The 13,819-nt window shown below is 45.3% G+C and overlaps 1 protein-coding gene across 7 annotated transcripts in view; it reads right to left on the reverse strand.

The window, feature by feature from the left end:
• Window positions 1-1,363: 1,363 nt before the first annotated feature.
• The window catches only part of ACACA (acetyl-CoA carboxylase alpha), a 219,633-nt gene continuing 207,177 nt past the window's right edge, over window positions 1,364-13,819 (reverse strand). For all 7 annotated transcript variants that reach the window (XM_067472024.1, XM_067472023.1, XM_067472021.1 and 4 more), the window contains 2 exons: window positions 2,063-2,199; window positions 1,364-1,847 (listed from right to left, as the gene is read on the reverse strand). In XM_067472024.1, the coding sequence (XP_067328125.1) occupies window positions 1,721-1,847; window positions 2,063-2,199 (264 nt within the window). In that variant the 3' untranslated portion in view covers window positions 1,364-1,720. The remainder of the gene's footprint in view (window positions 1,848-2,062; window positions 2,200-13,819) is intronic.

Raw genomic sequence — 13,819 nt, forward strand, 5'->3', positions numbered from 1 at the left:
ACAGAGGTTGGATGGCCACCTCTCGGGGGTGCTTTGAATGCAATTTTCCTGCTTCTTGGCAGAATGGGGTTGGACTGGATGGCCCATGAGGTCTCTTCCAACTCTAGGATTCTATGATTCTATTCTATCTGTTCAGCAGTGGAACTCTCTGCCCCAGAGTGTGGTGGAGGCTCCTTCTTTGGAGGCTTTGAAACAGAGGCTGGATGACCATCTGTCAGGGGTGCTTTGAATGCAATTTTCCTGCTTCTTGGCAGAATGGGGTTGGACTGGATGGCCCATGAGGTCTCTTCCAACTCTAGGATTCTATGATTCTATTCTATCTGTTCAGCAGTGGAACTCTCTGCCCCAGAGTGTGGTGGAGGCTCCTTCTTTGGAGGCTTTGAAACAGAGGCTGGATGACCATCTGTCGGGGGTGCTTTGAATGCAATTTTCCTGCTTCTTGGCAGAATGGGGTTGGACTGGATGGCCCATGAGGTCTCTTCCAACTCTAGGATTCTATGATTCTATTCTATCTGTTCAGCAGTGGAACTCTCTGCCCCAGAGTGTGGTGGAGGCTCCTTCTTTGGAGGCTTTGAAACAGAGGCTGGATGACCATCTGTCAGGGGTGCTTTGAATGCAATTTTCCTGCTTCTTGGCAGAATGGGGTTGGACTGGATGGCCCATGAGGTCTCTTCCAACTCTAGGATTCTATGATTCTATTCTATCTGTTCAGCAGTGGAACTCTCTGCCCCAGAGTGTGGTGGAGGCTCCTTCTTTGGAGGCTTTGAAACAGAGGTTGGATGGCCACCTCTCGGGGGTGCTTTGAATGCAATTTTCCTGCTTCTTGGCAGAGTGGGGTTGGACTGGATGACCCATGAGGTCTCTTCCAACTCTAGAATTCTATGATTCTGTTCTATGAGAACTGTTCAGCAGTGGAACTCTCTGCCCCAGAGTGTGGTGGAGGCTCCTTCTTTGAAACAGAGGCTGGATGACCATCTGTCGGGGGTGCTTTGAATGCAATTTTCCTGCTTCTTGGCAGAGTGGGGTTGGGCTGGATGACCCATGAGGTCTCTTCCAACTCTAGAATTCTATGATTCTGTTCTATGAGAGCTGTTCAGCAGTGGAACTCTCTGCCCCAGAGTGTGGTGGAGGCTCCTTCCTTCGAGGCTTTGAAACAGAGGCTGGATGACCATCTGTCGGGGGTGCTTTGAATGCAATTTTCCTGCTTCTTGGCAGAATGGGGTTGGACTAGATGGCCCATGAAGTCTCTTTCAACTACTATGACTATCAGAAAATGTTTTCTGATGGTCTTTGGCGACCCCTCTGAAACCCTCTCACCACCCCCAATCCCAACCCCCAGGTTGAGAAACACTGACGTAAATAATAAAGTTGGCAAATACTGGGCACTTGTATTTGGAGGGCAAGGTTGATAACAGACACACAGGACAAATAAAGGGGGGGGCACAACCCCCCCAATACACACAAGTCGAAGACCTCATGGTACTAACATACCTTTCATTACCTCTGCACGACCAGTACAAGCCAGAGTTAGTTGAGATGTTGGTCCAGTCACATTGTGTTAAATAAATAGGCTATATGACATCCACAAGTTACTGTGTTTGTGACGTCTTTTGGAACTCCAAGGATGTTCTCTTCGTCAAGTCTTGTTTGGAAAAACGCAAACAGTACAACGAATTGGGACGTCCGCTTCCAGCATTTTCCTCCACGGGGCTCGTTCCCTTTACGTGGAGGCCGGAGAGTCCATGGTGGAGAGGATGCGCACGATCTCGGCTCGCTGGGTGGGCGATATGTGTTGCGTCATGTGGACGATGGAGTCCATGGCCACTTCCGGATTAGCTTGGACCAAGCTGGAGGCGAGGAGAGAGACCAAGAGAAAGTCGTTCATGCATTTGCCAAGCTAGTGGAGACTATTCTTGGCCAGCAATAATATGTGGTCAAGTTCAGTAGACCAGCTCCGATCCTTTTGGATCAGCAAATGTAAGACAGTTGCAAAGGCATATAGAGTGAAGAGGACACTTCCCCCCGCCCCTCCGTTGTATGAAGTTGGGTTCATTGGCCTTACCTCCGGATTTGTTTGAGGATGTAGTCCCGGGAGATGTATTTGATGTTCTCGTCCACCACGGAGCGGGCACCTTCTTCTTCGGTCAGCTGTTTCTCCAGCCACTCCACCAGGTCCTTGTTGTTGTCCCACAAATAGGCCTGCCGAGGGGAAAAGAGGAATGGCTATGTAGTGAATTTTATGATCTATGTTGTATTTTTGGTGTGTAGCTCTAGGTTACAATATGGCTGATAGGGAAGAATTGGCTCAAATAGGGTAGCAATAGTGAAGGCAGGATTAATTTGCATATGTGAAGCCAATTGGTCGTATGCAGATGACAGTATGCCAGGATTTGAAAAGGCAGCTGAGCCAGAATGGCAGTTACAGAACTGAACATTCTAAAGGGGCGGAGTCAAGTTTGAAAGAAGGAGTTAGAGTTTGTCAGTTAAAAAAGAGAAGTGGGGAGCAGTTAAAAACCTCGGTGAGAGAGAAGCAGTCGGGAAAATAGAGCTCAAGGTTTAAGGAAAAATAAGAAGGCGTCAGTGTGGCTTAAGTCAGAAAATAGGTCAGCCAAGGGTATATGAAGAAAGTAACATATTTGTTGATGTGAGATAGTGAGGGTTTCATAAGAAAAGTCAACTGAGTGAATGATACTGAATGTAAGACTCGAGACTGTACAAAACACAAATGTAACCATAAAGCATTGGAACCAGAAGCTATAAATAAACTTTGTTACTTTGTTGCTTACCGGAGTGTCTCAAGCACGTGATATAAAGCACAAAGGTTTAACAGCTCACAAGAAAGCCCCAGCCAATTTAAAAAGGAAACTGCAGCAGTACAAGGCGGTAAAGGGATTTAGAAAGGAAATTCTTTTTCCCTTCACTGAGACAAGACGAAAGGCACTTGTAACAGGACAGGAACAGAGTACGTCCCAGGTATTAAAATGGCGACAGAAAACTACATATGTGGTGTGGCATTACGTACTATTCAGTTATGTGCAATGTTATGCCCCACAGGCACAAATGACAACATCGCTGAGTCTGACAAAGGATTTGGCTCAGGAACAAAACACCAACATTTCAAGGACTGAAACCTTTAAGAGATAATAATAATAATAGCAATGATGAACAGCAGTGGTGACAGTGAGTCACCTTGGAAAATTCCTCTATTGATGTTAACAGTTCCATAGCTTTCATTGCCCACGAACAACTCAGTTTTCCATTGTTTCATTGCATTTTCAGTGAATTTTCTAATTTCACAAACCCCGATGACATCTAGACATTTGATAACCCAACAATATGGATTTAATGCTTTTAATCCACATTGTTGGATTAAAGTCAAATGCTTTTTTGTAATCAATCCAAGTTGTATAGATCCGCACACTGGGTGCAGTGCCTAAAGACCTTGGCCTGCACTCAAACACAATCGGCGCTAACAAAATGACCATCTGCCAGCTGCGGAAGGCCACCTTACTGGGATCTGCACGCATTATTCGCCGATACATCACACAGTCCTAGACACTTGGGACATGTCTGACGTGTGATCCAATACAACAGCCTGCAGAGTGTCTGCTGTGGACTCATCTTATTGTGTTTCAAATAATAATAATAATAATAATAATAATAATAATAATAATAATAATCTTTATACCCTGCCACCATCTCTCCGAAGGGGACTCGGAGCGGCTTACATGAGGCCAAGCCCAGTAGTGCATTACAATAAAATAAAAATAAAACCACAAAACAAACATCGCAACAAAGCAAATAAAATTTAAAACTTAAGAAATACAATAAAACATCAATACCGTCATTCAATATGAAGATAGTTGATTGGTTTCTCCAAGACAGGAATCAGGAGACAGATGCCTAGAGTCCGATGCAGTGTGAGAGCTGGCTTCTGTACATCCCTCAAGGACAAAGTGACCATTGTCCACGCCATGACTTTCATGTTTGGTGGCAAACAGTGAGGACAGGTCCCTCATAGTTGAAAGTCAATTCCTTACTTAGGCGATCCCTCGTTGTCCGAGTAAAATAGTCTTCCAGGATCAGTGTCCTGGTGGTGGGTTCGTAGGTGACTGTGGAGCCCTATTCTTGATCTGCATCTTCTCCCGCAGTGAGGGCATTGGTTTCCAGGTGGAAGGCGGTCCCGGTCAGGGTTGGCTTGATGGGCCTTCCTCTTGGCACGTTTCTCTCTTTCGCCCTCCATTCGTGCCTCTTTAAATTCTACAGCACTGCTGGTCACAGCAGACCTCGGACCAGGGCTTCCCAGTTCTCAGTATCTATGCCAGAGTTTTTAAGGTTGGCTTTGAGCCCATCTTTCAATCTCTTTTCCTGCCCGGCAACATTCCGTTTTCCATTCTTGAGTTCGGAGTAGAGCAACTGCTTTGGGAGATGGTGGTCGGGCATTCAGACAACGTGGCTGGTCCAGCTGAGTTGATGGTGGAGAACCATCACTTCAGTGCTGGTGGTCTTTGCTTCTTCCAGCACACTGACATTTGTCTGCTTGTCTTCCCAAGAGATTTGCAGGATTTTTCGGTGGCAACGCCTTTTCTAAATCAGCAGTACTGCTGGTCACAGCTGACCTCCAGCTGGAGCACGCAAGGGCCAGGGCTTCCCAATTTTCTGTGTCTATGCCACTGTTTTTAAGGTTGGCTTTAAGCCCATCTTTCAATCTCTTTTCCCGTCCACCAATATTCCGTTTCCCATTCTTGAGTTGGGAGTATAATAATAATAAACTTTATTTATACCCTGCCACCATCTCCCCAAAGGGGACTCTGGGTGGCTAACATGACACCAAGCCCAGAATTACAATACAACAAAATAAAATAAAATACAAACAGAAAATAATAACATCAAAATAAAATACAGAAAATAAGAGAAAATGCAATACTTATTTACTTAGGTGATCCCTCATTGTCAGAGGATGAGAGTCCTCCAAGTTCGGTGTCCTGGTGGGTATGTAGGTGACTGTGGAGCCCTATTCTTGACCTGCATGTTGTCCCGCAGTGAGGGCATTGGTTTCCAGGTGGAAGGCGGTCCTGGTCGGGGTTGGCTTGATGGGCCTTCCTCTTGCCACGTCTCTCCCGTTCGCCCTCCATTCGTACCTCTTCAAATTCTACAGCACTGCTGGTCACAGCGGACCTCCAGCTGAAGACAATTACAGGCCTCTCTCATCTACTTACTTACTTAGGCGATTCCTTGTTGTCAGAGGATGATGGTCCTCCATGTTCGGTGTCCTGGTGGGTCCGTAGGTGACTGTGAAGTCCTATTCTTGACCTGCATGTTGTCCCGCAGTGAGGGCATCGGTTTCCAGGTGGAAGGCGGTCCCGGTTGGGGTTGGCTTGACGGGCCTTCCTCTTGGCCTGTTTCACTCTTTCACCCTCCATTTGTGCTTCTTCAAATTCTACAGCACTGCTGGTCACAGCTGACCTCCAGCTGAAGCCAATTAAAGGCCTCTCTCATCTACTTACTTACTTAAGCGATTCCTCGTTGTCAGAGGATGATGGTCCTCCAAGTTCGGTGTCCTGGTGGGTACCTAGGTGACTGTGGAGCCCTATTCTTGACCTGCATGTTCTCCCGCAGTGAGGGCATTGGTTTCCAGGTGGAAGGCGGTCCCGGTTGGGGTTGGTTTGACGGGCCTTCCTCTTGGAATGTTTCTCTCTTTCGCCCTCCATTCATGCCTTTTCAAATTCTTCATCACTGCTGGTCACATCTGACCTCCAGCTGAAGACAATTACAGGCCTCTCTCATCTACTTACTTACTTAGGCGATTCCTCGTTGTCAGAGGATGATAGTCCTCCAAGTTCGGTGTCCTGGTGGGTACCTAGGTGACTGTGGAGCCCTATTTGTGACCTGCATGTTCTCCCGCAGTGAGGGCATTGGTTTCCAGCTGGAAGGGGTTGGCTTGACGGGCCTTCCTCTTAGCATGTTTCTCTCTTTTGCCCTCCATTCATGCCTTTTCAAATTCTTCATCACTGCTGGTCACAGCTGACCTCCAGCTGAAGCCAATTACAGGCCTCTCATGTTTTTAGGTGGGAGAACTTGTACAATTGGTATCTGACTAAATACTCCCCCCCCCCCCCCCAAATTTAACTAGACAGGATTGAGCCAAATGGATGAATAAGACACAAGGCCACTTACTTATGGTTCTGGTCATCAAGACTCCCAAATCCTTCAAAATGTTTTGCCTTCGTCAGTGTTACATGGCCACTCCTACTGTTCAATCACACTTAGAAAACAAACAAGATGCCACTTCCTTTGAAGTATGTTTCTAATCCTTGTTGGTGTTTGTCCACGAAGGCACAACAACGCAAAATAGCAACTAGAGCCATGTTTGGAAAGAGGCTCCCCGTGCCGAAACCGAGCCCTCCTTTCCGAAGCCCCAGGGCCATGGGAGGAGGACTCCTGCGGGGCCTCGTCTCCCTTCCGAGGGGGGATCATTTAGCTCTGTATTTGCTAGGTAGTTGACTATATAATCATTCAGGAGTGTGTTAGAAGCCTAATCGCCTTCTCGCGGCTTCCCTTCTTCGCCTCTCATTTTCTTTACAAATCATTTAAGAATCGCTAATGGTTTCCGGTGAGGGAGAAAACCCAAGTACCACCATTAGCGCTCATTCATATTTATGTCATTTTATTTGGGTAATTAAACACCAAAGCTCGTCATTTAAAGGTGCACTATCCTTCTCCGTTATACGGCGCTAATGAAGTCAAAGTCGGAATGACAATGAATTCCGCGTCATGATTTAATAGTCGGAAATCGGAGATGAAGGATCGGGCGGGACGAAGGGTTGGGAACAGCTGCCGCCTTCCTTTGGCCTCCAAAGGGAAGACCCTCAAACAAACAAATAAACAAACAAACAAAAAGAGGCTTTCTTCCACCAAGGCCAATGGACTGAGTGTAGACTTCCATCAACAAAAGATTGCACCACCAAACACACTTACTTAGGCGATCCCTCGTGGCTCAAGGCTGATGGTCCTCCAAGTGTATGGGTCCATAGGTGGCTGATCTTGATCCACATGTTCTCCCACAGTGAGGATGTTGGATTCCAGGTGGAAGGAGGTCCCGGTCAGGGTTGGCTTGACGTGCCTTCCTCTTGCCACGTCTCTCCCTTTCGCCCTTCATTAGTACTTCTTTGAATTCTGCAGCACTGCTGGTCACAGCTGACCTCCAACTGGAGCGCTCACGGACCATAGAATCATAGAATCAAAGAGTTGGAAGAGACCTCATGGGCCATCCAGTCCAACCCCCTGCCAAGAAGTAGGAATATTGCAGGGCTTCCCAGTTCTTGGTGTCTATGCCACAATTGTTTTAATTGTTGTTTTAATTTTTAATATTTTGATTGTACTGTTGTTATTTTTATGATGCTAGCATCGTATGATGCTTTTGTTAGGCCGCCCTGAGTCCCTTTTCAGGAGGAGAAGGGCGGGGTATAAATATAGGAAATAAATAAATAAGGTTGACTTTGAGCCCCTCTTTCAATCTCTTTTCCTGTCCACCAACATTACATTTACCGTTCTTGAGTTGGGAGTATAGTAACTGACGGTGATCGGGAATTCAGATAACGTGGTATTTACTCCAGTTGAGTTGGTAGTGAAGGACCATCGCTTCAATGCTGATGGTCTTTGCTTCTTCTTTCAGGATGCTGGTATTTGTCCACCTGTCTTCCCAAGAGATTTTTAGGATTTTTCAAATGCAACGCTCATGGAATCATTCCAGGAGTTGCATGTGACATCTGTAGACAGTCCATGTTTCGCAGGAGTATAGCAGGGTTGGGAGAGGAATAGCTTTATAAACAAGCCTCTTAGTCTCCCTACAAACGTCCTGATCTTCAAACACTCTCTGCTTCATTCAGAAAAAGGCTGCACTTGCAGAGCTCAGGCAGTGTTGACTGTGTTATCATCGGCATATTGAAGTTCTATAACATGTTGTAGGTCTTCTGAATGCACACAGACTATGTTATCATTGGGTTGTTGTAGGTTTTACCAGGCTATATGGCCATGTTCTAGAGGCATTTTCTCCTGATATTTCGCCTGCATCTATGACAAGAATCCTCACTACCTCTGAGGATGCTTGCCATAGATGCAGGCGAAACGTCAGGAGAAAATGCCTCTAAAACATGGCCATATAACCCGGAAAAACCTACAACAACCCAGTGATTCCAGCTATGAAAGCCTTCGACAATACGTATATTATCATTGGCATATTAGAGATCTATAACAGATGTAGGTCTTCTGAATACACACAGACTACGATATCATCGGCATATTGGAGTTCCATAACAGATCTTTATTTATTATTTATTTCTGGTATTTATATCCCGTCTCTTCTCTACCCCAAAAGGGGAACTCAGGACAGCTTACATAGGCAGCAATTTGATGCCCCCCCCCCCCCCCCCCCCGTGGGAAATCTTGACTCCACAACCCCTGCCATGATGAGTATTACTCCGCATATTATCTGCTTCTCTCTTTTATCTTGTCTGAGTTTTTAATTAGATTTAATTAGTTTGTTTTTTAATAATTACATGCACCTCGCCCATTGTCTCTGTGCCTGTGTCTATTGTAATTCTTATATTGTTATGTATTCATATGTTTTATGTAATTATGATGTTGTTCATTGTTTGTGTTTTCGGTTGTGTTTTGGTTTTCTTTATTGTAATTGTTGTTCGGGCCTGGCCCCATGTAAGCCGCTCTGAGTCCCCATTGGGGAGATGGTAGCGGGGTACAAATAAAGATTATTATTGTTATTGTTATTATTATTATTATTATTATTATTATTATTATTATTACATTGTAGGTCTTCTGAATGCACATTTCTTCTTCTTTAGGTCGCAACGGGCATCCCAGGGTGCCCTCCCAGCAATGCATTATCATTAGCATATTGGAGTTCTATAAAAGATGTAGGTCTTCTTCTGAGTGCACACAGACTACATTATCATCAGCATATTGGAGTTCTATAACAGATACTGGAGGTCTTCTTCTGAATGTGCACAGACTACGCTATCATTGGCATATCGGAGTTCTTACAGATGTTGTAGGTCTTCTTCTGAATGCACATAGACTATGTTATCGGCATATTGGAGTTCTATAACAGATGTAGGCCGCCTTTTGAATGTACACAGACTATATTATCATTTGCATATTGGAGTTCCATAACAGATATTGTAGGTCTTCTGAATGCACACAGACTATGTTATCATCAGCATATTTGAGTTCTATAACAGATGTTCTAAGTCTTCTGAATGCACACAGACTATGTTATCATCGGCATAGTGGAGTTCTATAACAGATGTAGGGCTTCTTTTGAATGCACATAGACTATATTATCATTGGCATATTGGAGTTCCAAAACAGATATTGTAGGTCTTCTGAATGCACACAAACTATGTTGTCATCAGCATATTTGAGTTCTATAACAGATGTTCTAGGTCTTCTGAATGCACACAGGCTACGTTATCATCGGCATATTGGAATTCCATAACAGATACTGTAGGCCTTCTTTTGAATGCACAGAGACTACATTATCATTGACATATTGGAGTTCCAGAACAGATATTTTAGGTCTTCTGAATGCACACAGACTATGTTATCATCGGCATATTGGAGTTCCATAACAGATGTTGTAGGTCTTCTTCTGAATGCACACAGACTATGTTATCATCGGCATATTGGAGTTCCATAACAGATGTTGTAGGTCTTCTGAATGCACATAGACTATGTTATCATTGGCATATTGGAATTCTATAATAGATGTTGTTGTGAAGTCAAAAAATAATAATTTCAAAAAGAAAGAAGATGACAATGTCAAAAATCCAAAGGGTAAAACAGGGGGAAATCAGGGTCCATTTGCCCCACTTGATACCTGTAACTGAATTGGCTTTGTGTTCCCACCAAAAAAGGCAACAGCAGCAGACGTTTAGCAGATGAGAAGCTTCTAATGCTAGCAGTAGAGCCATTGACCTCCAGCAATTCAGGATCAGAGACCAGCTTGGACTTCATTCCAAGCTCTACACAACTCAGTAAGAAAGTTAACCCAGGGCCTAGCTATCGAACTAACTCACAGAAGACGCCTTGAAAGAGATCTTGGAGTCTTGGTGGACAACCACCTACACCTTGTTGGTCCTCCAAATTTGAGATGAAGGCATTCCTTCACAGTATTCTCACCAAGTCCATTCAAAGATGGCACCGGAAACCAGACGGCCTGCCAGTCTGTCTTTTCCGATCCTACCTCCAGATCCCACCCCATCCTCGCCTCCTTCCTCCCCATAAAAAAGAAAACTGCAGACGCCGGAGTAAAGCTAGGATTTGCCCACAAATGCCAAAGCTTTTAGTTTAGGCGAATATTTAATACTCTTATTAATCATTTTTAATCCGTTTGCCTTTAATTAAGAAACAGCATGATGCTTCCCTATCAACATATGCCAGGGAGCAGATTAATTGTGGCTTAAGATAACTCTCCTTGATTGGTGTAATGCATTCGCTAACTAGATGCCTGGTTTGAGGAAAAGGGAAAAAGAGAGAGAGAGAGAGGCTCTCTGGCTGCACCTGAAGACTGCTCGGGGCCCTTCGGAAACACAAACCCGTCTGCAAACGTTCCTTCTTCTTTAGGTCACAACGGGCATCCCAGGGTGCCCTCCCAGCAATGCATCCCAAGGCCAAAGAGGAAAGCAAGGAGATACCAGCAACACGCCTGGGTCGTTTTGGAAGTTCAAAGCCACAAGCCAAAGAATCATAGAATCCTAGACTTGGAAGAAACCTCGTGATCCATCCAGTCCAACTTCCTGCCAAGAAGCAGGAAAATTGCATTCAAAGCACCCCCGACAGATGGCCATCCAGCCTCTGTTTCAAAACCTCCAAAAAAGGAGCCTCCACCACACTCCATGGCAGAGAGTTCCACTGCTGAACAGCTCTCATAGTCACAGAATCATAGAATTGGAAGAGACCTCGTGGTCTACCCAGTCCAACTTCCTGCCAAGAAGCAAGAAAATTGCATTCAAAGCACCCCCAACAGATGGCCATCCAGCCTCTGTTTAAAAACCTCCATAGAAGGAGCCTCCACCACACTCCATGGCAGAGAGTTCCACTGCTAAACAGCTCTCACAGTCATAGAATCATAGAGTTGGAAAAGACCTGGGCCATCTAGTCCAACTTCCTGCCAAGAAGCAAAAAAAATTGCATTCAAAGCACCCCCGACAGATGGCCATCCAGCCTCTGTTTAAAAGCCACCATAGAACAAGCCTCCACCACACTCCAAAGCAGAGAGTTTCACTGCTGAACAGCTCTCACAGTCGTAGAATCCTAGAATCGGAGTTGGAAGAGACCTCGTGATCCATCCAATCCAACTTCCTGCCAAGAAGCAGGAAAAATGCATTCAAAGCACCCCCGACAGATGGCCATCCAGTCTCTGCTTCAAAGCCTCAGCAGAAGGAGCCTCCACCACACTCCAGGGCAGAGAGTTCCACTGCTGAACAGCTCTCATAGTCATAGAATCGTAGAATTGGAAGAGACCTCGTGGTCCACCCAGTCCAACTTCCTGCCAAGAAGCAGGGAAATTGCATTCAAAGCACCGCCGACAAATGGCCATCCAGCCTCTGTTTCAAAGCCTCCAAAGAAGGAGCCTCCACCACACTTCAGGGCAGAGAGTTCCACTGCTGAACAGGTCTCATAGTCATAGAATCATAGAATTGGAAGAGACCTCGTGGTCCACCCAGTCCAACTTCCTGCCAAGAAGCAGGAAAATTGCATTCAAAGCACCCCCGACAAATGTCCATCCAGCCTTTGTTTCAAAGCCTCCGCAGAAGGAGCCTCCACCACACTCCAGGGCAGAGAACAGCTGAACAGCTCTCACAGTTAGGAAATTCTTCCTAATGTTCAGAGGGAATCTCCCGATTAGCTTCTGCCAATCTAGCAGTATGAATACATCAATAGGTACCACCTCAGCGGGAAGGTAGCCTGGAATCCACGACATGCGAGTGTGGAGAAGAGCAAACCACTGACTACCTGCTTCAATGCAACCTGAGCCCTGCCACATGCACAATGGAGGACTTCCTTGCGGCAACACCAGAGGCACTCCAAGTGGCCAGATACTGGTCAAAGGACATTTAATCAACTACCAAGCTTGCAAACTTTGTGTTTTGTCTGTTTGTTTGTTTGTTTGCTTTGTTAAAAATGTAATACAAATGTCTGGTTGCTCCTGACACGATAAATAAAATAGCGGGAAGGTGGAGCCCCCAGTGGCACATTGGGTTAAACCCTTGTGCCGGCAGGACTGAAATTTTCCTAGTTCCAACAAATCTCACTACCTCTGGGGATGCTTGCCATAGATGCAGGCGAAACATCGGGAAAGAATGGCTCTAGAACATGGCCATATAGCCCGAAAAAATCTACAACAACCCAGTGATTCCGGCCATGAAAGCCTTCGACAATACATTTACCTTAAGATCGTCTGGGGAGGCCCTGCTCTCGATCCCGCCTTCCTCGCAGATGTGTTTGGTGGGGACGAGACACGGGGCCTTCTCAGTGGTGGCCTCTCGGCTATGGAACACCCTTCCCAGGGATATAAGATTGGCGAGCAAGCTTTTACTACTGGAGCATAATTAGACGAAAATGAATATATGGAACGACAGACAATGCAATTGGACAATGATTTTAGTAAGGAGATGCCGAGGATTTTGTTCTTACAGGCTGTATTGTTTTTTATATCACATTTTAAATATTTTCACTGTTTCTATCATTGTTTTAACTGTATTTATATAATTGTTACGGCATCGAATCGCTGCCGACTGTGAACCGCCTTGAGTCACCTCTGGCTGAGAAAGGCGGTATACAAATGCGGTAAATAAATAATAAATAAATAAGAAGAAGCTCAGCTAGAATCACAGCAAAAATGCAGAGCAGTCAGACCTCGCCATAGGAACATCTGTGCTGGGAGCTCAGGGCTATAAATGAGCAGTGAAGGCAGAAGTCAGCACTGGCAGCAACTGACCTACTTGTTGCGTTTGTGTTCTGGTCTCCGTACTACAGCTCTAGCTTTGGCTTTGCACCAGACTTCTTGCTAAAGACACTTGTTCCTGTATACTGTAAAGCCTTTTGCCAAAGATTCTTGCTCCTGTCTGCTGTGAAGACTTGTTGCCAAAGACGTTGTAAGACCTTGCATTGCTTTTGGACTTTGCCTTCTGTTTGCTTTACTGCTGTTTGCATTATTATTATTATTATTATTTGAAACACAACAAGATGAGTCCACAGCAGACACTCTGCTGGCTGTTGAATTGGATCACACATCGGACACTTCCATTATTATTATTATAAATTATTATTATTATTATTTGAAACACAACAAGATGAGTCCACAGCAGACACTCTGCTGGCTGTTGTACTGGATCACACGTGCCTAGGATTGTGTGATGTATCGGCGAATAATGCATGCAGATCCCAGTGAGGTGGCCTTTTGCAGCTGGCAGATGGTAATTTTGTCAGTGCTGATTGTGTTTAAGTGCAAGCCAAGGTCTTTAGGCACTGCACCCAGTGTGCTGATCACCTTGACTGGCTTGTGCCAGAGCCTTCACAGTTCGATCTTTAAATCCTATTATTATTATATTATGCTTTTTTAGTTACTTCGACTCGTTTCTGGAGCAAAATAGAACACCCTCTTTCGCTAACCATTGCTGGGAGGGGAAGATGGGCCTCGCTTCTTGGTTTGCGCCTGGGCGTCCATGTCCCACCAACCTCAGCCCAGTCCAAGGGCAGAATTGGTCGTTCAGGGCTTCACTAGCATAATCCCACATCA

Source organism: Anolis sagrei, chromosome 11, assembly GCF_037176765.1.
Source record: "Anolis sagrei isolate rAnoSag1 chromosome 11, rAnoSag1.mat, whole genome shotgun sequence".
Lineage (NCBI taxonomy): Eukaryota > Metazoa > Chordata > Lepidosauria > Squamata > Dactyloidae > Anolis > Anolis sagrei.